The 23,966-nt window shown below is 39.8% G+C and overlaps 3 protein-coding genes, 1 long non-coding RNA gene and 1 pseudogene across 4 annotated transcripts; 3 read left to right on the forward strand and 2 right to left on the reverse strand.

Annotated features, from left to right (window-relative positions):
• The first annotated feature begins 2,026 nt into the window (after nt 1-2,026).
• Nucleotides 2,027-9,332, forward strand: LOC141832179 (uncharacterized). Its single transcript, XM_074719668.1, is given in 12 exon segments — nt 2,027-2,102; nt 2,105-2,295; nt 2,924-2,989; nt 3,685-3,865; nt 6,324-6,520; nt 6,629-6,679; nt 6,824-6,915; nt 7,030-7,094; nt 7,712-7,803; nt 8,701-8,805; nt 8,904-9,071; nt 9,176-9,332. Coding segments are annotated over 11 exon segments (1,254 nt in total). The 3' UTR covers nt 9,042-9,071; nt 9,176-9,332.
• Nucleotides 9,333-10,862: 1,530 nt separating this feature from the next.
• On the reverse strand, nt 10,863-12,644 carry LOC141831913 (ubiquinol oxidase 1b, mitochondrial-like). The gene is made up of 4 exons (XM_074719336.1): nt 12,329-12,644; nt 12,126-12,254; nt 11,546-12,034; nt 10,863-11,075 (listed from the first exon to the last, which is right to left on the reverse strand). Exons 1-4 carry the CDS (start codon nt 12,605-12,607, stop codon nt 11,016-11,018), a joined length of 957 nt encoding a protein of 318 aa, XP_074575437.1. The 5' UTR covers nt 12,608-12,644; the 3' UTR covers nt 10,863-11,015.
• Nucleotides 12,645-15,545: 2,901 nt separating this feature from the next.
• Nucleotides 15,546-16,495, forward strand: LOC141832496 (ATP-dependent Clp protease proteolytic subunit 4, chloroplastic-like). Its single transcript, XM_074719999.1, has 2 exons — nt 15,546-15,988; nt 16,408-16,495. Exons 1-2 carry the CDS (start codon nt 15,546-15,548, stop codon nt 16,493-16,495), a joined length of 531 nt encoding a protein of 176 aa, XP_074576100.1.
• A 2,770-nt stretch (nt 16,496-19,265) lies between these two features.
• LOC141831711 (protein Brevis radix-like 1) lies at nt 19,266-21,118 on the reverse strand (annotated as a pseudogene).
• Nucleotides 20,256-21,692, forward strand: LOC141831712 (uncharacterized). The gene is made up of 3 exons (XR_012602081.1): nt 20,256-20,469; nt 20,530-20,591; nt 21,374-21,692. It is a non-coding gene; the product is annotated as an uncharacterized LOC141831712 (long non-coding RNA).
• Nucleotides 21,693-23,966: the final 2,274 nt, after the last annotated feature.

The following is a 23,966-nucleotide window of genomic DNA, read 5'->3' on the forward strand; positions in this document are numbered from 1 at the left end:
GTAAATTAATTTAAGTTTTTATTGTTTACCTCTAATATTAACATTGTTAAATCAATGATTTATTTATTTATAATAATTTATGTATTTAATTTTTATAATCTGATTAATTTTGACGAAGATTAAAAATGCTTTTAAATACTTTAATCATACACTCTACTTTTAAAATTACCAATTCGCAGAAGAAAAGAATGATTTGAGAAATGGATGCATGATTCTGTGATTTAAATTTATTTTCTACCTCTAATATTACTATCCTTATATTAATATGGTTAACTTATTTAATAAAATAATATTGTGATTTTTTATTCTACTAAAACAATATCATACATTTATTGATATTCTGTCAAATATTGAATAATATTTTATTAAACCGTGTAAGTTTCGGCATTATCTAGCATCCAACTTTCATAGCAATCGAATCACGTATCATATCCTGCGTTGTGATCAACTGTAGTTTTTTGATTTACCTCTTCACAGATGGAAATTGTGTGGGGCCTAAAGTGACGGATTCCATCTTTTTGCAGAAGAATCACGTATCATATTCTAAAAAAACCCCCTCTTTTTTCTCTATAAGTTTATTAATTAAATTTAAAATTAATTGATAGATTTATAGAATTCTAAATCATTTCAAATCAAATGAATCTATTTTTAAAATCTTAATATATTTATGTCCTCAAGATCTAAATTTAATAGTGTAAATTGAAAATAATGAATTAATTTAAGAGCACACTTTTAAATTTTTACTCTATAAATTTAAAAATTTGTTACTTTCAATTTATGCTATCTATTTCAGATACGAGGGCATAAATTTATTATTCTATCGATTTATGCTTTCAATTTACTTTACCATTGATTTTGATTTGAAGTAATTCAAAGTTCTACACCCATTAATAAATTTTGGACAAAATTGATTGATGGACTAACTCATTTGAAAATTTAAAATTTAATTTTTTTTGAATAAGAGAAGTTCTAAGCATCCATTAGTAGTGTTGGTTATTAAGTATTATTGTCTTAGGTCTTATTATAATGAACTTTTAACAAATTTTATCAAACTTTTACAAGTTTAAAAATTCCTTGATCTCATTTTTGTCATAGATCCGAAGGCATAAATACAGTAAGAATGTTTTAGAAGTATATTGATTTTGATTTGAAGTAATTCAAAGTTCTTTAAGTCTATGAGTCAATTTTGGATAAAATTAATTGATGAATTTAAAAAGAAAGAGGGATATTTCAAGAATATGATACGCGAATTGGGTATTATGAAAGTTGAGTAAGTAATTTAAATAATATTGAAACTTAAGCCATTCAATTTTGAATATTGAACTATTTTGAAGGCATTTTGAGGCTCATAAAATGTTACAGGGCATTATAGAAAATAGTAATTTTGAGGGGTGGAATTAGAGTTGTAAATAAATTAAACATTCTTGAATAAGTTTGGGTGTACGATTTAATAAAAATTTATTTATATTTATTCAATATTTATAAAATCAATTAAGTGAATAAATTTGAATATATATGTGTTCAGTTTGTTAATATTTATGAATAGAAATGATAAATTATTTATGAATAATATTTATAAATAATATTCACGAATAAAATTTATGAATTATGTTCATCAATAAAATTCTTATCAACGTAGTAATAATAAAAAAATATTCAAAAATAAAAAATAAATTAAATTATAAATTGAATCTAATTAAATAAATTTAAAATTATAAAATTTTTAAACAATCAAATAAATCTAAATGAGGAATTTCATACTTAAATCAAGTTAAATAAACTTAACTTAAAAAAAAATTTAAAATAAAATAAAATTAAATAATTATTTTAATAAATTAATTTAATTTAATTTTATACTCGATCAATTTAATTTAATTCGATTATTTTATTAAATAAATTTGTACGTCTTTGTAAAATAATTTTAGTTTAGTTTCGATTGGTCTATCATTTTTCTCAAATTGGTCCAATCTTTATATTTGCATTCTGACGAAAAACCCTACTCTTGTTCTTCGCTTCAGGCAGCGCCATGGCCGCGAGGTTTCTCCTTTCCAGAGCATCCCTAAACCTACGTTCCTCCCCCTCTCCCTTCGGTTCCAGTCGCTCGTCGCCGCCGCCAACGCCTTCGGCAACTTGTTCCGACCCTTCGGTGGTCGGGCCGTTCCTCCGGCGTCTTCGAGGTCCATGGTCTCCGTCTCATCTACACGGCTCGACCTCGCCGAGGACATCTCCCCTTCGCTTGACGTCGGCGGAAGGGTTCCTGCCACTGTTATCACTGGATTCCTTGGTGCCGGAAAGGTCAGCCTCTTCATTCTCATTATTCAGAATCGAAACCCGACGCTGTTGTTGATGAGTCTCTGGGAAAGTGGGCACTATTTCAGTATCTTCTCTTTAGTGGTAGCGGAAGTGGATAATGATACCTCTAATGTGCTCACTCTGTAGGTTCTTTGTCGATGAGTTACGCGTTGACTAGATTATTGAAAATGCAATGACCTGGTCGAGTATTGGTGCCTCTTTGCTCAACAATCATGAATTTTAATCCAATAAATTCATTTTGATCGCTGGAAGGTTATCAAAATAGCCATCAAGTTGTTTTGACCCAAGCACCTCAATGGTTTTTTTGTGTCAAAATGATAAAATAATATAAGATCACTGTTGGATTCCTCGTGCTCTCATGAATTTATTTGTGCGCATACATGTCGATTATAACCACTAGAAGGACATCAAAATAATTTTAGAAGTTGCCTTAAAATATGAGGATCACTTTTTAAATTAAAATACAAGGATGTTCACCTTTTTGTAAATTTGGAAATTATGATGCACTCTTTGGTAAATACAAAATTTTATATTCGCCTTTTGGTAAAATGCCGTTTCTTTTGCTGTAGCTACGAGTTAACAGTGCAAGTTCTTATTTGAATATATGCAGACAACATTACTGAACCACATCTTGACCTCACAACATGGGAAGAGAATTGCTGTCATTGAGAATGAGGTATGCAAATTTCATAGTTTTTCTTTTTCACTGCAGTAATATTTGCAGACAAATCACTTTTGCTATTCTTTTTAATTTATTTATCCTTTGTCCTGTCCCATAATGTAAATTCAATTTTTGTGAAAACCAGACTTTGTGGTGATTAAATAAGAGAATAAATAATCAATTTCAGTAATCTGTGGTTAATCTTACAGGCACTAAACTCATTAATTTAGCTCCATGTGCTTGTAAATACATGGACCTAACCTTTTGTGGAGACGACTAATCATTATGTTCTTACACTCTTTCCTGCTGTTTTGCTGTGATTGTGTTTTTTTTTGTCTCATTAGTTGTAGCAAGAAGTTATGCTTAGATTTTCAGTACCATATGTCGACTTCAGACCAGATTTTCATGCAGAATTCTTATGTTCGTTGTACTGTAGTAAATTAGGCACGATTTACAGTATCAAATTCAATTCATTCTTATTTTTGCTAATGCCCACTGTAACTTTCACCCACCCTTCTCCCGGTAAAAGCTTATTTGAATTGTCTCCTGAACTAGGCAAATTACAAGCTGCACTTGTGTACTTTTTTCATGGGTAATATGATGAACGGTCATTTGATGATTGCTAAGGGTGTCAAATTTCTCATTAGAAGTTTGTTTGAATATTTAAGGAATAAGTATTCTTATCGTCACCGTGTTTCTTCTCTTGGCAGTTTGGGGAGGTGGATATTGATAGTTCCTTGGTTGCTAGTCATTCTTCTGTTTCCGAGGACATTGTTATGGTTAACAATGGTTGCCTCTGTTGCACTGTGAGAGGAGACTTGGTTAAAATGCTTTTGAAGCTTGCTAAAGAAAAGCGTGACAAGTTTGACCACATAGTTATAGAGACAACGGGTAAAATTATTCTGTGCAAAACCTTTCTTACTGAACAGTATCAATTTTACATTTTGTTTTCTGCCTTTTGCTTTCTCATCTGTTTTTCTGCAAATGATTACAATTATATTATCCATTTAATTATTTAACTATATGCTACTTAAACCTGTATCTTGATGCTTTCAGATAATACTATTGTCGACATGGAATTTATCTCTTCATTTTGTTATCCTGTATGTTTCTTCCAGAATATCACCTCAGTTAGAATAAACTGTACAGGCAAGGTAGTCAGACTTGCTTTCCTACATAGGATTAGACAATGATCCATAGACTCTGATTATAGGATTGGAATATATAACAACAACAACAACCAAACATTATCCCACTAGGTGAGATCGGCCATATGGATCCTTCTACACCATTAAACTCTGATTATAGGATTGGAATATATTTTTTAAAAATTGAGTTATACTGGTAACTCATATTTGAAATTATAGATGCTATAATGGTACCCTACTGTTTAACGAATAACCTATATAGCCTATTCTACATGCTCTCTTAGGCTCTAAAGATACTAGCAAATGTTAGTTCAAAAATTATATTAAATAAGTTAATGCCTTATAAACTAGTAGCCTATTAATTCTCCATAGTTTATTAGAAATGGCATATTGTTACTGCTTAATGTCTCTACTCTTCAAACAACTAGGTATTAGTTATAGTAAGCATGAAATTATGTTGTATGCATCTTAATGCATTCTATGTTGTATGCATCTTAATGCATTCTATGTTATATGCTGACTTAACAATAAGAAAACAAGGGGAAAACATATAATTTGGAAAATGCAATGTATGCGATCAATTAAAAGATAAAAGATCTCGGTATGATTTGCAGATAAATTGCAACATTTTCTGTCCGAGGCAATGTTAGAGAAGTGTAGGACTAGGTGGTAGTGGTGACAAGCAGCATAGTATATTCACAATAGTGATAGGTTAAAGAAGGCATTTGGTAGGCAGGTTTATTGTAATGGTGTTGGTTATTTGTTGTGTTGATGCAGACAAGCTCAACAAAGGTTCATTGCAATGTAAGACTTGAGGCAACTTAGCTTGCTTGGCCTGAATCTGCTATTCATTTCTCCTCATTCTCTTCTGTTTCTTGGCCCCATCTCTTGCTATCATGGAAACACCAAACCAACAGCAAGGAGGTTATGATCTCGTGCATGATTGAGATAGCACCCTTAAAGCTACTTTGGGACTGAACCCAACTTATCCACACACAAGATTTCAACCATCCCTGTGGTCAGACAGTGATCACAGGCAGGTGCATATTTTTATGAGCCACTCTCACCCTATTCTCTACTTGAGCCATGGTTTTTTTTTTTTTATTGCCAAATTACATGGTCCTACTTCTAATTCTCAAGTTTGATTACCTTGGGTATATAAGGAACAAGGAAACCTATATGGAGATGGAGACTTAAAGAAGGAAATTGAAAATTAAGAGAGAGATAAAAATTGCTACTATTCAAAATTAACCTTAGGGCTAATGGATCATTGAAATTGTTCGGACTTATGATGAATAATTGTTTGATGTTAGAAGTCATTCATGCTTGCATATATTTGATGCTATATTATGTGATTTTGATTAGAAAATCTTTGTCCATTTGTTGAACAAAGAATATCAAGTGAGGCTAGAAAAAGCTGGTTTTTGAGCCCTTAAAAAAACTGCCTAACCATGTTAGCTGCTGTACAATGACTGATATGCATTCTAAAACTACCTATTATGCTATAATTATCAATTATAATAATTTCTCCATTCTAAGATGGAAAATGATAGAAAGTGCCAGTTGCTCATTTGGGTAGACTGTAAGGGCCGTGGTGATGGGATAAACTACCATCTTCATCACTTACTTGAGTGATGTTTATCTCTTTTGTTTTCCTCAAAAGTAAAAAAAGAATGCAAATCATGTGTTCTTTGGTTAAGTTTCATGTGACATGAACTCATGCCGCTAGCTGTGCAGACACATACCTGATTATGAGCTTGTGCTGGTACATAATTCAGCAAAGGACTACCTATCCTTATTTTGTGTAGCTTTTAGCCAGTGGTTTATGGGTTTATACAATCATACAACATCTTAATCTGTGGTCTCAAACTCATAAACTTCAACCTTTTTTAAAAATAATTTTCTTTTAATCTAATTAACTAGACTAATATTGTTATTCTTGTATGTTGAGTAAGATTGAACTGTAACTTAAACCTTAATGTTTGTAGCCATACTCAACCTTGACTCGTATGTACCTTTCGCACCCATGTTAGCTATCAACAATCTGAGTTGACAGCTGAGAATTATGTGTAAGAGTTTTTAGAAGCCACAGTGTTGGACACTTAGATCCACAAAAGTGCAGTTACTCATACTCGAGTCCAGGTAACATGCTTATGGCTTCTAGATGCTTTTGGTGTTGACACATTTATTTCCTTGCGCAGGACTTGCAAAACCTTCACCTGTTATAGAAACTTTCTATACAGATGATTTGGTTGCACGGCATGTGAAACTTGATGGTGTTGTTACTTTGGTGGATTCTAAGCATGCTATGAAACATTTGAATGAAGTTAAATCAAGATGGGTTGTGAATGAAGCAGTAGAACAAGTTGCATATGCAGATCGTATTATATTAAACAAGGTAATCAATTGCCAGTTAATACACTACTTTTGCAAGTAGTTACCATACATGTGGTTTATATTCTGTTTTAATTTTAATTTTTTTTCAAACACTTTCTTCTATTTGCAGACAGATTTGGTGGATGAGACTGAATTGGATGCACTAACTAAGAAAATCAAGGTAGAAATTCCTTCATGCACACTTGCAAAAAGGCAACCAGTGTGTTGCCTATGTAATCTATAATTGGTTGCATGTATGCTTAACCTATAATGTGAACACAATGTCGTATGTGTTTAATCTATTATGTCATATGCGATATTGCAGCACATAAATGGGATGGCTCAAATTAAAAAAGCGCAATTTGGATCTGTGGATATAGATTTCGTTTTGGGAATCGGTGGATATGATTTGGACCGGTGTGTTCATTCATTTGCAATTATTTATTATTCTTAAGTTTTTCAACATGTTTGTCTTTCATCTATGTATGCTGACCATTTGGTGGTGTTAACTTTGTATGAATGCATGTGCAGAATTGAATCTGATGTTCAGATTGACGACAGCCATAACACTAGTCATCAATGCGGGCACGATCACGGTAGTGTTATCAAGCAATTTCCCTTTTGTCTTTTTTCATTTTCAGCAATGGGCATGATCACACTAGAATTTTCAAACATCCATTTTCCTGCAAAAAGGGCCCAATATGGGTTGAAAATTTGTGCAGTGAGCACATAATATGTGTTCGAATGCAATACCCTTTGATGGATAAAAGGATGCCTCAATCATTGTGGCAATGGTTTATTGGCAATATTTGTTTGAAAAGAGTTAGTTACAGCCTGAAAACTTTGAGATAATTTGATAGAATTGAGATATCTGATATTTACTGATTAAGCTTTAGCTTACTTGTATCGGATAGAACTTATCATCAGATTTGCACATTGTATCATACATCACCTATGTAATTTTCATCTTCTATGAAGTTGATTCATTGCTTGGTAGATATAAGCATTTTCATCGAAGAACCAGTCATAAGTAGCTATCTGCTAATCAGTTTGGTGTAGACAAATTGTTGGATATTAACATACAAAAAGAGAATATATTGTCTAGAATATATATTTTGAATTAATTTTCTCTTTACAAAAAACTAATGCTACAAGTTTTGGTGCACGAGTAGTTTGTGATGGCGTGCTATTCTTTTTTACGCTTGTGCTCCAGATCACCATGGGGAACATCATCACGGTCATGTGCACGATTCAGCTGTAACTAGTGTGAGTATAGTTTCCGAGGGGACTTTGGATCTTGATGAGGTATCTTCCTATCTCTTGCTGTTCGATATGAAGCTGTAGTTTTTGTGCAAGGCATTCCTGTTCTTTTGTTTTTGTGGCTTGAAGTTGATAGTAATTATTTCTCTGTTTCCTGATTACCTAGCGCTGTACTCTTGCAATCCAACACCTACTTCTCAAAAATCGATTAGAATTTGGTGCTCGGACGGTTTCTCCATAATGAAATGATTTCTGGAGTTCATAACATTTGGTCGCATTATAATCTCTCTAGATTAAAGACCGGCATGAACTTGTCTACTAGATTTAGAGTTATTTTACTTGGGGAAAATAAATGTGCCTACAGCTTGGTATTTCGCATCTTCACTGTTTTGTTGTCAATTAACGTATCGAACTAGGGGGGAAAGTCATTTACCAAGCTTAATTAATAATGTTGTTGCCTTTACCTCCAGGATTAATCGGGTGAAGCCTAGACACCTGGATTATCAAATTTTAAATAAGTGACAATAAGGTATATCACATAGTATGTATACAAAGGAAGAGGGAGTTACTTTTGGTGATTAACCCGGATAATTTCCGCCAATGGGACCTTCTCCTGTTTGTTGTTCTTGCCTACGCAACGCCTGTATCGTATTCTTTCTTGTGATAATCAGCTCCCACAGTTGGCTGCCCCTGCAACAGATCGGTGTGGCGGCGCGTGCCTTCCTCTAGAACACCCTCCAACTCCCTCTAAATATTTTTTCGGGAAGAACTTGATCAAATGCCTTCAATCCTATTTTCTTTCTCTTTTTCTCACAATATCAAATTTTGTGTCGACTCAATTATCGGCACATCTTGTCCTATGAAGGCAGTTCAATTTGCCTGATATTTGTTTTGCAATTCACCTGTTCAGAAATCAACCAAACCAAATCATTCTTCTTTCAGGTTAACGACTGGCTTGAGAGACTAGTCGATGAAAAAGGTGAAGACTTGTACAGGCTGAAAGGTGTCCTCTCAGTGAATGACTCGACTGGCCGCTATGTAGTTCAGGTACTTTGATCTCTTTTGCTTTAGTTCAGCAACAATTTTCGTGTTTGGCGTTCAGTCGGATAACCGAACGATGTTCACATCTGCTTCTCTTCTATCAGGGGGTGCACTCGATGTTGGACGGCTGCCCTGCAAAGCCATGGGGGGAAGGTGAGAAGCCAATCAACAAACTCGTGTTCATCGGTAGGAACTTGGACGAGACGGCTTTGCGCAAGGCCTTCAAGGGGTGTTTACTATAGATGAACACTTCTAGCCGCTAAGTAGTTCAGGTAGTTTGATCTCTTTTGCTTTAGTTCAGCAACAATTTTCGCGTTCGGCGTTCAGTCGGATAACCGAACGATGTTTCTTCGCGCATCTGCTTCTCTTTTATCAGGGGGTGCAGTCGATGTTGGACGACTGCCCTGCAAAGCCATGGGAGGAAGGTGAGAAGCTGATCAAGAAACTTGTGTTCACAGGTAGGAACCTCCAAGGAGATAGAGATGCATGGTCTTGTTTTTGGTAGCATGATCCGAGTTGCATTAGGTATGCATGGTGATAATTTTCATATTTGTATTATTTAAAAATGCTTTTATTCATTTTATTAGATTTACAGAAAATTATTCATACATAAATGTAATGATAGGAACCCGTGTCCTATCTCGCGGAAAATAAAAGAAAAGGAAATAGAAGGGGATAAACGATCACTTCGAGAGGGGATCGACCTCCAATAATCAAAAAAATTGATTAACTAAAATAAATTATTTTATTGTTTTATTGCTTGTCTCAAATGATTACATAATGACTCTATATATAATCCTAAAACAATACCAAGTCAATATAGTAAATCTAATAACTTATTAAAAGATAATTATTAATAAATCTAATGATCTTATCTAAATTAATAATAAATTTAATAACATAGATAATATTTTGAAAGGGCAATTTGAATAAGTCTATCTAGGGATCCTATCATTCCACCGTCCTTCAAAATAATCTTGTCCTCAAGGTTGATTTTTTTTTTCTTCTTTTTCTTTCGATGATTTGTATAAAAGAGCTTTTTATTGTGCACCCATTGAAATCTCCTTTTGACGAAGTCAAATGATCTTTTATAATTTTTTCTTTTTCTTCGCTTAGCCTTGTGTCGGATCTTGACTTCATGAGTTGTCAAATGTTGTTGAAGATGACAAGACATTATCGCTTCGTTCACTAAAATGATGGAAGTAGAGATTGGTGTAGTTCCGATAATTTCAATCACGGGGGTCACAATGATGGATGAATTCTCTTTATCATTATCAAAGTTTAACTCCTCGCGTAAATTATCTTTATAACTATCTTCCTGTTGTTGTTGAAATTGTTGATTTATTTCTTCTTTGATTGGAGTGCTTGAGTTGGAGCCAATGATAGAAAAATTCTCCTTATCATTATCAAAGTTGAACTCCTCGTGCAAAGTGTCTTTATAACTATCATCTTCTTCTTCTTCATCTTCTTGTTGAGATTGATGATTTATTTCTTCTTTGATTGGTGTGCTTGAGTCGGAGCCAATAATACGATCCTTCAATTCTTGTACTATTGTGACCAAGGATGCAAATTTAAAGTTTCTTCAAATTTATCAAATTTATTCGCGCATCGTATCTGGCTTCAAATTTATCCATCCGCGCATCGTATCTAGCTTCAAATTTATCCATCCACATATCGTGCTTGGCTTCAAATTTTATAGCTCATTTGTTGTCGGGTTGAACTCTTTCAGTCGTCATGTCAGAGTGGATCTTCCTCTCTTAAGGTTGGGTTAAGACTATGCTCTTGTTAGTGGGCGTGTATTTGAGATGTCGAAGAAATTGATACTTGAGGATATGCGATGGTGGTGAGGAAAAAAAACTTGGCTCTGATACCAAGTTGATAGGAACCCGCGTCCTATCTCGCGGAAAATAAAAGAAAAGGAAATAGAAGGGGATAAATGATCACTTCGAGGGAATCGACCTCCAATAATAAAAAAAAATTGATTAACTAAAATAAATTATTTTATTGTTTGTCTCAAATGATTACATAATGATTTTATATATAATCCTAAAACAATACCAAGTCAATATAGTAAATCTAATAATTTATTAAAAGATAATTATTAATAAATCTAATGATCTTATCTAAATTAATAATAAATTTAATAACATAGATAATATTTTAAAAGGGCAATTTGAATAAGTCTATCGATCCTATCATGTAACAACAGAAGCAATTCACCGATAACCCAGCGGCGCCGGTGTATCCTTCAGCGCCATTCCCTGGTAATGTATGCCCTGCAATCCACAGCGCCACATTAACAACATATCATTCATTAAATGAGCAGCTGAAATTAAATCCAATGAGAAAATTTTGAAAGTTATTAGTCTTTTTTAATGAGTTGGTTGGATGGTGGTTTGGAATTGCCGGTTCGATGATTTTTGATCGATTCTTAATCTTAATCGGTTAAGATGGTTACTATTCGGAATTTTAGGTTCATGGTTAGGGAATTTTTTTTATTATAATTGTAGAATTGAAATTGAAAGGATTGAGATTTTAGAATTGAAGATAAAAGTTAAAAAAAATGGTATGGAAATGACGAAATTTTAGTTATTAATAAAAAAAATAAATAAATTCGGAGTTTGAAAATTGTTTTAAAAAGAAGAATTTGAAATTTTTTTATGATTTTATTTTTTAAACTCCAGGGGAATTTTAACGATGTTGAATTTTAGAGGGGCGTTTTGAAGTGAGATTTTGGCTGGCGTACCGAGGCGAAGTGGTTGAGGTCGCGGTGGTGCGCCTCGTCGGCGCGGATGACGGCGACGACGTCCTTGAGGGTAGCGTCGGGCGGGAGGCACCAGTAGTCGATGGCGATGGCGGGGGCGGGGCCGTTCTCGATGGCGCCGGCCTCCAGGTCCTTGAGATATTCGGTGTAGGAGTAGACGGCCTCCTCCTCCAGGTATCCGACGCAGCGGTGGGCGAATTTGGGCGACACCAGGTAGCCCACGAAGTAGGCGTTGAAGAAGACGCCCTGCACCGCCAGGACCAGCGCCCGCTCGTACCACCGCGGCCGCGCCACCTCCATGAACGTCATCAGGTGCATCCGCTCGTTCTCCGCCTCCTCCAGCAGCGCCCGGATCCACCCACCGCTGTGCTCGAACCGGCGGAGCGAGCGTAGGTGAAGCAGCATGCCTCCCACCATCCCCGGCACCGCCGCTACCGTCTCCAGCAACAGCGCATGGTATACATGCCGCCTCTGTTTCCAGACCAAGATTAACCACAAAAAAAAAAAGAATCATCCCAAAATTTGGGAAAGAGATCAAGCAACGTTCACGGTTCACAGATACCTGGAAGAAGGCGTCGCTGGGGACACGCACGGCTTTCACGGCCCAGTACGCGATCTTGTCGAGGAGCGTCGTGGGGACGTGGTGCTTCTTCACATCGATCGAGGTATCCGCCTTGTACGCATCCCATGGCTACGGAGTTCATCGATTCCATGTTCAATTGCAAAGAAGATCAATCAATCGATCACTGAAATCGAATCGCTTACCTGGAAGCAGGACCATCTCCAGGGAGTGCCATCTGCTTTCACGATCTGGGATCGCTCGATCCCCCAGTAGTTGGACACCAGCTTGCCCTCACTCGCAGTGGCAGCGGCGGAAGGCTTCGCCTCGTCTCTATTCTCCGCCGGCGATGCAGCGGTGCTGGCGGCGCGGACGGAGAGGAGAAGTGTGGATGCGGGCGGATCCCGGCCGGCGCCGGAGGCGGCGGAGAGAAGGCGAGGGCGGATGTGTCGGAGCAGCGCGGATCCGGCCACTCGAGTACTCATTTCGCGGCGTCCGATCGGAAGAACGAGGTGAGAGATCTGCTCGATCGGTTTGATTTGGGGAAGAAGGCCGTTAGACGCGGTATTTATAGGCAGCAACAGGCGAGTCGCACCCGGAAGTCGTTTGAAAAGTCGTGGAATGAACTCATTAAAGCCGTTGATTTGTCTGTCAACGGTGATGGGGGACGTAGCGTACACGGCACGTTGATCTCGACTCTCGATTCGTCGAGTTAATTTTGACTCTCCTTCTCGATCGGGCTCCGGTGCCGGTTCAATCGATTAAACCGGCCAGCGGACCGGATCCTGATCCGAACGCTACTAGAAACACGGGCCGAGTCATAAAGGAGAGGCTGCCTTAGGCAAATTCTCCACGTTTACAAATAAAATGAATTATCCGATACAAATTAAATTTACAATTTATCCTTTTAAATAATATAAATTGTTTATTTAATACTAAAAAATTAGTGGTGATTTTTGAAATTGCTTGTAAATACTAAGGGGCATTTTGAAAATTATTGGTAGAGATCATAGTTCCAGATTATCGATTTAACAGTTTCTAGCATATTTATTGCTAGATGTTATGGGTTAGTACGCCTATGTCAAGAAAGTTAAGATCTAATCCAATTGGAAGCGACATGATAGATGCAAGATCCGATCTCATGGCTGACTAGCTCAGATTGGTGCCCAACTCCATGCCTAGCTCGGCTCATCAACTAGCTTGGCTCGAGGTCCCACATTCTAAGTCCAACTCTCCCCACCATTCTAGCTCTCCTCCCTAGCTCAGTGATCGCTCAAGCTCTCCTTCCTGGCTCGGTAATCGCTCAAGCACTCCTTCCTGGCTCGGCAATTGCCTGAGCTCTCTTTCCTAACTCGACAATCGCCCAGCTCTCCTCCCCGGCTCAACAATTGCTCGAGCTCTCCTCTTTAGCTTAGTTGTCGATCTCTGACTCGATCCTTTGGTCAACTGACTCTGTGAACCATTCAGCGTCCCACTCGATGCTCCATTGGCTTTGCTTTCGAATGAATCCGTAATCTCCTAGCTAGAGGTCAGCCCCTTCGTTAGCTCAGTCTCCGAGTCCGCATTTCTGCCTAGACCACCGCCAGAAGGACATGTACAATGATATAATATTGTAGCTCACCTGCCTCGTTAGTATAGAGCATGATTAATGCAGTATAGTTCTGGACCATACCGACTATAAGCGATAAGATCCGTAACTACTACGGCGATAGGATATTCTCCTTATCAGTGATGAGACATCTCCTTATTGACTTCATATAATAGTCCCGCTTCTCGCGAGCGGAGATACGTGTGCACACATACAAAAAGCACTCTACTTCTTTAAGATTTCTTCTTCTTCTCCATCGCTGGTTTGTGACCTAATTTGAGCGTCGAAGTGGTTAAGCCGAGGCACCCCTCCGCCTTCATTCTCACCCTCCTTCTTTTGCAGTCTGATAGAAGCTCCACCGTATGTAAGTCGTGTGAGACTTCCCTCTCATCAGTCAATGACTCATCCATAGATGATCTCAAATAGAGATACTAGAGTTTGAAAAGTAATCGATACTAAATAGGGAAATGATAATTAGCATGAAAATTTTAACATGTGGAGCATGACACTCACAACTGCATTTAGTGGGTCTCACTGCATGCCAGTGGGATCTACTACCAATGTGAGTGTCATGCTCTATTCATGTTGGGATTTTTCATGTTAAGTATCATTTCCCTACTAAATAATCTTAATTGTTAAAAAAAAACCTCCATCACCCAACGGTCAAATCCGCCAACGATCGAAGTCGTCGATTCCAACAATAGCTGAGATTTTCCAAAAATAGCACCAGCTCTTGAACTGTATCGACTCGACGAACTGAGTCAATCGATAACTGACTCGTTGATTCGATTACGGATCCAGGTCAGATTCGGACTGCACCCGACCTAGAGTCAGGTCTAAGTTCATCGAGACTAAGGTAGCGTTTGGTTTGAGTGTTTTCCAGCGTTTTCCATTTTCCTTTTCCAATTTTGTAGAAAACGCTGAATGGTTTGTGGTTTCCTTTTCATTTTCTGGAGAATGAAAACTCGTTTTCCAGAAAAACAGAAAACGATAAATCATCGTTTTCTAAAAACTCAGTTGGGAATGGAAAATGGGAAAACGCGGCGTTTTCCCTTCGATTCCACGACGAGCACAGCGAGCATAGCTGGCGTTTTTTCCGAGTTTTTTTTCCTTCGATTCCGCATTTTTTCCGGGTTTCCTTCTGCGGATTTCTTCCCCGAGCCGACGCCCTAATCCTCTTCTCCTCCCGCTGTGCGTCGTGGCTGGATTGGAATCGCTGGAAAAAGCTTCCCCAGCTTGCTTCCTCGCGAAGACGCTGCCCTGTTCACCGTCTTCCTCAGCTTGCTTCCCCGCGTGCCTCGCCCTCCGTCCAACCTCGAGGCCGCTACGCCTCCCCGTGTTGCGCCCTCCGATCGACTGCGAGCCAGCCGCGCGTGAGAAGGGACAGAAGGGACACCATCGGAGGCGCCGCCCGGGCCCGGCGACGCCACCGGAGGCGCCGCCCGAGCCCGGCGACGCCACCGGAGGCGCCGCGCAGGCCCGGCGAAGCCTTCCGCGCACGGCCCTCGCGACTTCGATCGCGATTTTCTTCTCTCCGTAGTGTTTTTTTTTATTTTTCTCTCCGTAGTGTTTTTTTTTAATTTTTTAAGTTAGGATTTAATGAAAGTTTAATAATTAATTCCAAACTTTGGGATAGACTTTATTTTTAATTAAAAAATAAAAAAATATAATTAATAAAATCAGTTAATTCTAATTTATCGAACCAAACGTATTTTTTAATTTCCTTTTCTAAAAAACAGAAATAGTATATCATACCAAACGTATTTTCTATTTTCTGAAAACTAGATTAGAAAATGAAAAACTGAAAATAGAAAATAGAAAATGAAAAACAGAAAATGAAAAACATTTTCCAAATCAAACGCCCCTACGGTTCGCAGATCCGCTTCGTCTTGCTCCTACAGTCGCCGACGAAGCCCCTTTCTGCTTCCTCGCGCACCATGAGCTCCCGCTTCGTCTCCTCTCCCCTCAAACCTTCACCTCAAGATTCCCACTCTCCTCTCTTCCTCTTCCCATGGCAGGTACCCAGCCCTCGCGTTCTCTTCCTCCATCTCGACCTCCACCTTAAGGTTTTGTCCGGACCGCAGACGCCGGCGTCGGCCGCGAGAGGCGCCGAGTCCGATGTTATGGGCTTGCTGCTGCGCGAGCGGATCGTCTTCTTGGGGACCAGCGTCGACGACTTCGTGGCCGACGCCATTATCATCCAGCTTCTCCTCCTTGATGCCATGGATCCCACCAAGGATATCCGCCTCTTCATCAACTACTCCTGTGGCTCCCTAAGGTGCGTCCATCAACCACTTGGGGATTTCTTAGTTTATTTATTTGTGCAAAAAATTACAACTTTGTATATCGTGTAAATTCCTGCTCCGTCTATCTCCACTGTATGGTGCTTGTGCAAAACTGTGCGATTAAGTGAACTGTGATAGAGTAGTAGCTCTACGATCGATACTTGACAAGATCTCATATGCAATTCTGCTGATTTGACTTAAATATCGTCTCCAAATGGGTCGATTTGATGGAATTGGGGCGATTCCTAGCTCATTAACCTAATGTTAATCTGTCAATGATCAATAGACATACACAGGATCCTCATGTAAGATGGATGTGTTTGGATGAGTGTGGATTGATATATTTTTATTTATTTAATTATTAAAAACAGATTCTATGTGTATTCACTTAATCAACATTGTTCCTGTTGAGATTGGATGAGTCGCCGGCCACCTGGCTTGGAAGCGGACGGTCAAGGTGGTATCCACGGACAGAGAAGGAAGATGCTAGAGGATTCTGAGGCGCCACTAAGACTTGTACGACAAGAGGGAAGAGGGAAAAGGGTGAAAACGGAGATCAGGGGTGTCCTGGCTCAACCGCTCCGATGCTCAAGTTAGCTTTTTCACCGGAGAAGGAGAAGGAGCATAAGTGAATCTATGAGTATGCGTGCGTACCTATCTCAATGAGATAGAGGAGAGATATATAGATTAATGTAAGAGAATAAAGGAAATCTGTCTTATCTCAATTAAGAAGTATATCCTTCAGTAGAGATTTTATCAGAGGAAATGTCCCATCGGGGTAAGGAAAACGTCCCATCGCCACCGTAGTAGCGAAAAGTCTTATCACTCATGCCGATACGGCATCAAACTGTACTATCATGCTGCATTAATGGGGTGATAAGTTATCTGAGATATCATATAATTGCACGTGTCCTTCTTGCGGTGGCCTACCTAGCTAAATGAGGAATTGAACAGAGTGGAGTCAGCTGAGTAGGGTGTATGACACTAAGGAGAAGGAGACAGAGCATGGTTAGTAGAGAGAGCCTGAATTGAGGCCGGCTGAGACGGGCCTTGAGGCCGAAGACTTGATGCAGCCGGGAGGAGACTCAGTAGCGTGACTCGAAGCTCAGAGGCGGTTGTTGAAAAGGAGTGAAGTTTTAAGAAGTCGGATGTGAGATTCCGAGCTGAGCTAAATGCTGAATTGGGTGTTGGACCCCGACCTGAGCTGCCCCCGAGTCGGGCTCGTCGGTCCGAGTTGAGCAAAATACTGAGTCGGGGTTGCCGAGTCGGGGCGCGGGGCCAACCCAGTCAGTCCGGGAATCATGTCTTCTTTTTGACGTGTCATCGCATCAAACCAAATCTTGACCTTCTACACCCTGTCATACCGACCCATAACAAACACGATAGTGTGTTCTAATAACTACAATTTCTGATGGAAAATCCTGAGCCTGTTAGGATCTGTATTTCGATGATAAATAACTGATGGTTGGCTAACGCTACATTTTTGGATGTGTGTTTCTGCTTCATTTTGCTTTGGATGTGGCTTTATGATCACTGTAACACAGAATAAGGGAACATTTTGGATGTGTAGGTAAGGCACTTGTTTGTTTCATGTAATCTTTTGCCATTGTATTCCCTTCATCTTGGATCTGCAGACCTATTCAGCAACAGCTTGAAATGCTTCCCATTCGTAACTTTTGAACCTTCCTATTGATTATATAGCTCCCTATTGATATTGATTACTTTTGCTTGCATATGCTAGTACACATTGGAATTATGTAATTCAAATTAATTTGTATTTGACTCCATTTTGCTAAATCTCTTTTTCACGTAGAGGGTACCATTTCACATTGGATTTCCACATGTTACCTTGAGTTGTGGAATTTTTGTGTTGCATCAAAATAAGTTTCAAATTTCAATCACCATGTTTGGTTGAACATGCTTTGCATCCATAATATTCTAAATTCACTTAACCATGATTTACCTGTTCTAGGATCACCCTACTCTAAAAAGAGGATGATTGGACAATTGATAGCTGAATGATTTGGATGTTAAATATGTGAAAAATGATTAATTTCAAAAAATTCTTATTCCAAATCTTTAGCTGTTCTTCTAGAATTTGCTCCTTGTTCAGAAATTTGTTCTTCTTGAGCTGATCAGTAGTATTTGTGTGGGCAAACTTTGATGATGCTCAAATTTCCATGTTTTATTTGATTGCCATATTATTCATGTTGTATATATTGGATGTTTAGTTTTCTTTTCCTTCAACAAAAAGGTGGAATCCGCTTACTATCATTTATGAGGAGGTAAATCGAGAAGCTGCAGTTGGCCACGACGGAGGAGGGTATTACCTCGGCTTCGCCGAGATTCAACCTTTGCCCACTTCAACAATTATATTCCATTGTAACCAACTCAACTATGCCCCAGGAGCTAGTTTTCTTTTCCTGAACTATATGTTCAGATTACAATGAGTTTCATGTTTTACTCTAGTTGCTTATTATGTTGATCTTTGCCCACGGCATTACTTGGATAACCATACTCAAATTACTCTGGGTAGATGACTAGGAGGGAAGAGGGGAGGAGAAGGATGAGGGATAGCATAAGTTTTGCACATGAGAAAGATAACCACTAATATGTTTTTCCCCTCTTTTCCATCCCCTCTACTCTTCCATTGTATTCATACACACTTGTTTTATCCCAAGTAAACAAACTGTTCATGATTTCCCAAGGCATTCTAATTTTTACTGTGTTTCTTCTTCTATTTCAGTGATACAATGGCTATTTCAGTGATACAATGTTAATATGTTATTAGAATTATCTCAGGTTTTACAGGCCTATCGAGGGTGTTGAGTATGGAATCATTTTGTTATCGATCGAGACTCTATCACACCGGTGCAAGTGAAGTCTAGATTCGACTACGAGAGGAAATGTATAAAGATCCTGATAAAATTTTGACACCAGAAACTGCTATTTGATTCAAGTTCACAATCAGCAGACACTGTTTCAGCATTTCACTCCTCAAATTTCTATAAACACTGTAATTTCATGCTGTTCGTTTGAAGCTTGATATCTAACTGAGTTTTTGAAATGCAGAGATTACAACCCAATTTACAATCTTTGGTGTTGATCCAGTCAGTGGTGCCAGTGGATGAACTCTCTATCTAGGAAGGATATCGTCAGTGTTTTCCAATCAACATTACGACTGCTTGAAAAGAAATTATGCAAGATGGAATCCGACCAGGTATGACATTGATATAGTTATTCTTTTCTAAATCGATGTTGTTTGGAGTTCTACAGGTACTGTGCTTGAATTCTCTCTCTGTTGGCCTCCCACCACAGCTTGGCGTGCACCTCCCCGAACGTCTCCCGGCTGCCGGACCACCGCCGAACCATGGCTCAGAGAAACGAATAAGAGTTGCAGAAGTTTAGCATGGACAGGAAGCTACCTGAACCGCACTCGGCGGAGCTCCCGGGTGCCGTCGGCGAGCTCCCGGATGGTGATGTAGACGCCGGGTTCATCCTGCTCCACCCACTCGGTTGCCTCGAGGTCGCTCGCGTTGCTGGCCGAGATGGACGCTTCGTCCCTCGACGAGGTGGTGGTTCGTGATGCATCCGCCAAGTTGGCGGCGGCTTCCGCCTTCGCACCGGAGGTTCCTGCCCCCGCCGCGGTAGCAGGCGAGTGCAGGCGATGCGGAAGAATGTTGGGGGAGGGAGTTTGAGCTCCTTTGCCGTCGGCGGTGGACGGCGGTTTGTTGGCGTCTCCGATGGGGCTCTCCTTCGTCGAGCCCACCCTCGACCATGAGGATTCCCTCTGAATAGGAGAGAAACAATTCAATGCAGAAATCTACTGAATCTGAGAGTGTGTTCGTCACTGACCTCGCCGTCGTCGGATCTCGCCGGAGTCTGGAGAGCCTGGCGGTTGTACCGCTGCACATTGTAGAGCTCCATGATCCTGTCGTAGTTCTCCCCCCACCATCTCTGTGCTTGCCATTTGTTGAACATCTCCCGGCTACAACGCCAATCAGGTACGAATTAAGCATCATCGAACCTAGAGATTTTGTAGCTGTTAAGAGCAGGACCTGAATCGAATCCGCTTGAGATCGTTGCCGGCGCCGTCGGGGAGCGAGACAAAGGTAATGTGCACGCCGGGCTCCACCTGAGCCACCCACTCCTTGGGCTCATCGTGATCGTGATCCTCCAGCACCACGTCCTGCTCCGCCGCGCCACTCCAGTCGCCGCCGTGCCGCCGCCGCCGCCGCCGCCGCCGTCGACCCACTAGTCGCCGCCGCGTAATGCGCAGCGTCTTCGTAAGTATAGGCGCCGCGGCTCTGCTGCCGACGACGAGGATCCCCGCGGAAACTCTTGCTCCTGAACGACGACGCGGAAGAGAACGAGGAGGAGGAGCTTCCTCTTCCTTTGCTCTGCCGAGCTGAACCGGAAATCTTCAACACCATGTCCTTTATCTGCGCACATCCAGTTCGTGATCAGCATGCAGGTTTCCTCAAATCTTCATCTAAATCTGTTTTCGACATTGTTAACTTGCATGAACTTGCAGATGATCAAATCAAACAAGCAAAAGCTTCAGCTTCCTGTTCCTACCGCCCGTGAATCGATCAGGTTCTTAATTCTCTTCTTCTTCTTCTGGCTACTGCATCGATCATCCTCCATTACTTGATTCCTACTCAAGCATGCATACAATAATATTTGTGTAAACTGACGCCAAAGTAGAACACAGACAAAGGACCACCACTGCATGCATGCATGCATGCATGCATGCATGCATGCAGCAGCTGCACCACCCTCCCCTTTATTCCTTCCATGGCCCCTCTTCCATCCTTGTCATATCCAAAACCTTGCTTTTTCTCAGGCTCTCCTTTCACGAAAGTCTGAAACACGAGGGCCCTGCCCTCCCTTCCTACAATTTTGCTACAGGAGCTTCCCCTCTCCTCTCGCTATCGCTCTCTAGATTAAGGTGTATAGTCTAATTTGCATGATTAAACTGCATATTATATTAAAGGAGTTAGGAGGGAGTGACCTGAGTCGAGAGGCTCTTGACGGCCTCTTTGCCTGCTCCGGGCGGCGCCGCCGCCGTCCTCGCCGCCGTCGTCCGGGTCTTGCTTTGCGCACGCAATGCAGGCCAGCATCTTCCTCTCGTCTCGCTTTGCCTCCTCCTCCTCCTCCTACTCCTATTAGTACTCCTGCAACACCAGAGCTTGCATATCATTAAAGACGATTTTAACAGCTACGTTAACAGACTGTATCCATCTTTTGCTTTGCTTGTCAGTGTGGAATGGAATGGAAAGCAGCTCCGAAATGGGAATCAATATTAAATAAAGACACCACTGGTCGCCGCTAGTGGTTTCACTTCACATCACGTTTACTTTTTTGTATGCGCGCAGGGACGACGATCAAGACTACTGCGGCCCTTCCTTGTCGCGTTCTGAAGACAAGAACACCACTGCGGGGGAGGAACTGGTACGAATAGCAAAGAAAATTAATCTATGAAACTGATGAAACCATTGGCGACGCACCTGAGAGTCTCTCCTTCTACTGCTGCAATGCCTTCTCCTGTTCTGCATCAACATTTATATGCATACTTCCGACAGCACAGAGGAAGAGATGCGGTGCACGCACGGAATTCTGCTGACGGTGTCGCCCCTTTCTCCGGACGGGGGACGCCGTGGGGATGCTCTGCCTGTGTCTGGGACCGCGAGCGGGCAGGTGAGTGGACTTGTCATGTCCCCTGCTGAGAGGTCCCCTTTATATACGCAGGGGAGCACTAAACACTGAGCTCTCCTGTTCTTGCTTTCTTTTCTGGTTGCCTCCTCTCTGATTACTGTTGCAGAATCTAGAATTGCCTCCGATGTGATACTGTGCGATGAACAGCATGCAGTTCTACTGTTCCTTTGCCAGCCTTATCGTTGTTTGTGGCATGCTTTGGCGCTCCGTCGATGATTCAGTTCAGTCTTCATGGCTCGTAGGGCTGGGCTCTCTCCTATATCTTCTGCCTCCCTCTGCACTTGTCAGCCATGAGAGAGTTTGACTGCTGACCCAGAGGCAATTAATGAATGCGTGGTACAAATGGAGAATCCACAGCACTGAAAAGAAAAGTCTAATTTGACCATGGCAACAACGTATTGAATTGATCACCAGAAATTGCTCCGGCCTTGTTTAGAGCCGGCGAGTACCGGCGTGGGCAGGTGCCGTACGCGGCGGCAGCCTTGCCTTTGCACGCAGGCCTCTCCGGCTTCAGTATCATCAGCAGGAGGAGCAGCAGCAGCTCCACTCCCCATTTGATGTGCCTTTGCTTTTGCTTTTGCTTGCATGGATATAGCCAAAAGGATTGATTTGTGGAGTGAGTGAGCAGAAGGAGCATTTCCATAGGAGTCTGGTTGAACTGAGAGGAGATGGATGTTCGAGGAGAACTTGCTTCTTTGCCGTGGAGAGAGTTTCAGTCCGGAATCTGACATGAAGTGATGGTTTGAACGCGAAGGATTACTTGCATGCAAACTGCTTTGTGGGATGCGTGCATGGATAGGAAGAATGCAGTGTTGTTCTGTGCAGCACTTGGAGATATCATCCAAAATTTTCAAAATTGGAATTTGATTCGTTTTGTGTTGTCTTAGGATCTTACACTTTTCCTATTCCTGTGATACTGATTAAATCTCATTTATATTTGTCATATACTGAGGAGAAGGTGATATGTAGAGATCCATCACAGAGTTGATTGGTGTTGGTTGCGAAGGACAATCTTTGTTTCTGGTAGTTCTCTTTTGTTTTATGTTGTTGAAGATTGTTAGATTATGTAATCTAGATGGTTGTTTAAGTCTGAATTATTTTCTTTTGGATGATGTTGTTGAACCTTTTTGTTGAAGTTTAAAGTTTTTATCAAATTGAATATTAATTTTGCTCAGGAAAATTTAATTTATTTACAATCTTAAACCTAAGTAATTCCTTTGAGCATGCGTATTCGAGTAGTTTTTACGAGAGAAATGATACTTACCATGAAATGGTAGTATGAAATTGTAGTATGACACTCACAATTGCATGCAGTGGATCCCATTGTATGCCAGTGGGACCCACTGCCAATGTGAGTGTTATGTTACGATAAAACATTGTGTATCACCACTCCTTTTACGAGGTCACTCGATAAAACATTGTGTTCTTGTAGCTTCTCTCCGAGGTCTTACACGTCATGATAACCTTTATTTATTTATTTTAAAGGAGTTCTCAAAAAATAAACTACGCAAATTCCATTTAAAATTTAAGAAATTATAAAAATAGTATTTAAAGCATAGTTTGCATAATGGCGATCCGGATGTTAGGATAGTACAATTTTAGATTTGGAAGCACCAAATCGCTCCTAGATTATGTAGAATCATTTTTTACAATAAAATCGGAGCAGGATTGGTGGAAATGATGGAATTGAAGTAGGATCAGTACAATTCTACATTACAAACGATTCTATGCATTTTTTATTGAGAGCTGCTTCGTTGGTAGAAATTTTATGAATAAAGAAATATTTTAAAGATTGAATGTGATTATTATTATTATTGTGTTAGTAGAAATTTTATAATTTTTTATTTTTTATATACAAATATAAATATTATTAAGTATTACTGTGCTAGAATGGTAGTTATATATATATATATATATTATTAATTTATTTATATATAAATGATTTTTTAAATATTTTTTTTATTTTTAATCATATACTATAAAATTTTAGTAGGATATATGATCTTGATCATAAATAGTTCACTTCAATAAAAAGATAGAATTTATCACCCAATGATCACATAGTGAGTATCATGACCATTTGTGAGGAGGTAAATCGAGAAATTACAATTGACCACGATATAGGAGGGCATTGCCTCGGCTTCGTCGAGATTCGACCTTTGTCCATTTCAACAATTTTACTCTATTGTAACCAACTCAATTATGTTCCGAAGGCAATGTTGCATAGTTTACCATCCTATAAACTATGATTTA

The sequence above is a fragment of the Curcuma longa genome, chromosome 7 (assembly GCF_044706935.1).
Source record: "Curcuma longa cultivar G26 ecotype Majalengka, Jawa Barat chromosome 7, ITB_CL_G26_1.1, whole genome shotgun sequence".
Lineage (NCBI taxonomy): Eukaryota > Viridiplantae > Streptophyta > Magnoliopsida > Zingiberales > Zingiberaceae > Curcuma > Curcuma longa.

What these genes read in the sequence shown, in the direction of transcription:
- LOC141831913 (XM_074719336.1), bottom strand. Translation starts at nt 12,607, where the DNA reads ATGAGTACTCGAGTGGCCGGATCCGCGCTGCTCCGACACATCCGCCCT. An exon ending in GGAGATGGTCCTGCTTCCAG is followed by an intron (nt 12,255 to 12,328) that starts GTAAGCGATTCG and finishes TGAACTCCGTAG; the next exon opens with CCATGGGATGCGTACAAGGC. An exon ending in ACCTCAACCACTTCGCCTCG is followed by an intron (nt 11,076 to 11,545) that starts GTACGCCAGCCA and finishes TGTGGATTGCAG; the next exon opens with GGCATACATTACCAGGGAAT.
- LOC141832496 (XM_074719999.1), top strand. Translation starts at nt 15,546, where the DNA reads ATGAAAAACATTTTCCAAATCAAACGCCCCTACGGTTCGCAGATCCGC. An exon ending in TACTCCTGTGGCTCCCTAAG is followed by an intron (nt 15,989 to 16,407) that starts GTGCGTCCATCA and finishes GTTCCTGTTGAG; the next exon opens with ATTGGATGAGTCGCCGGCCA.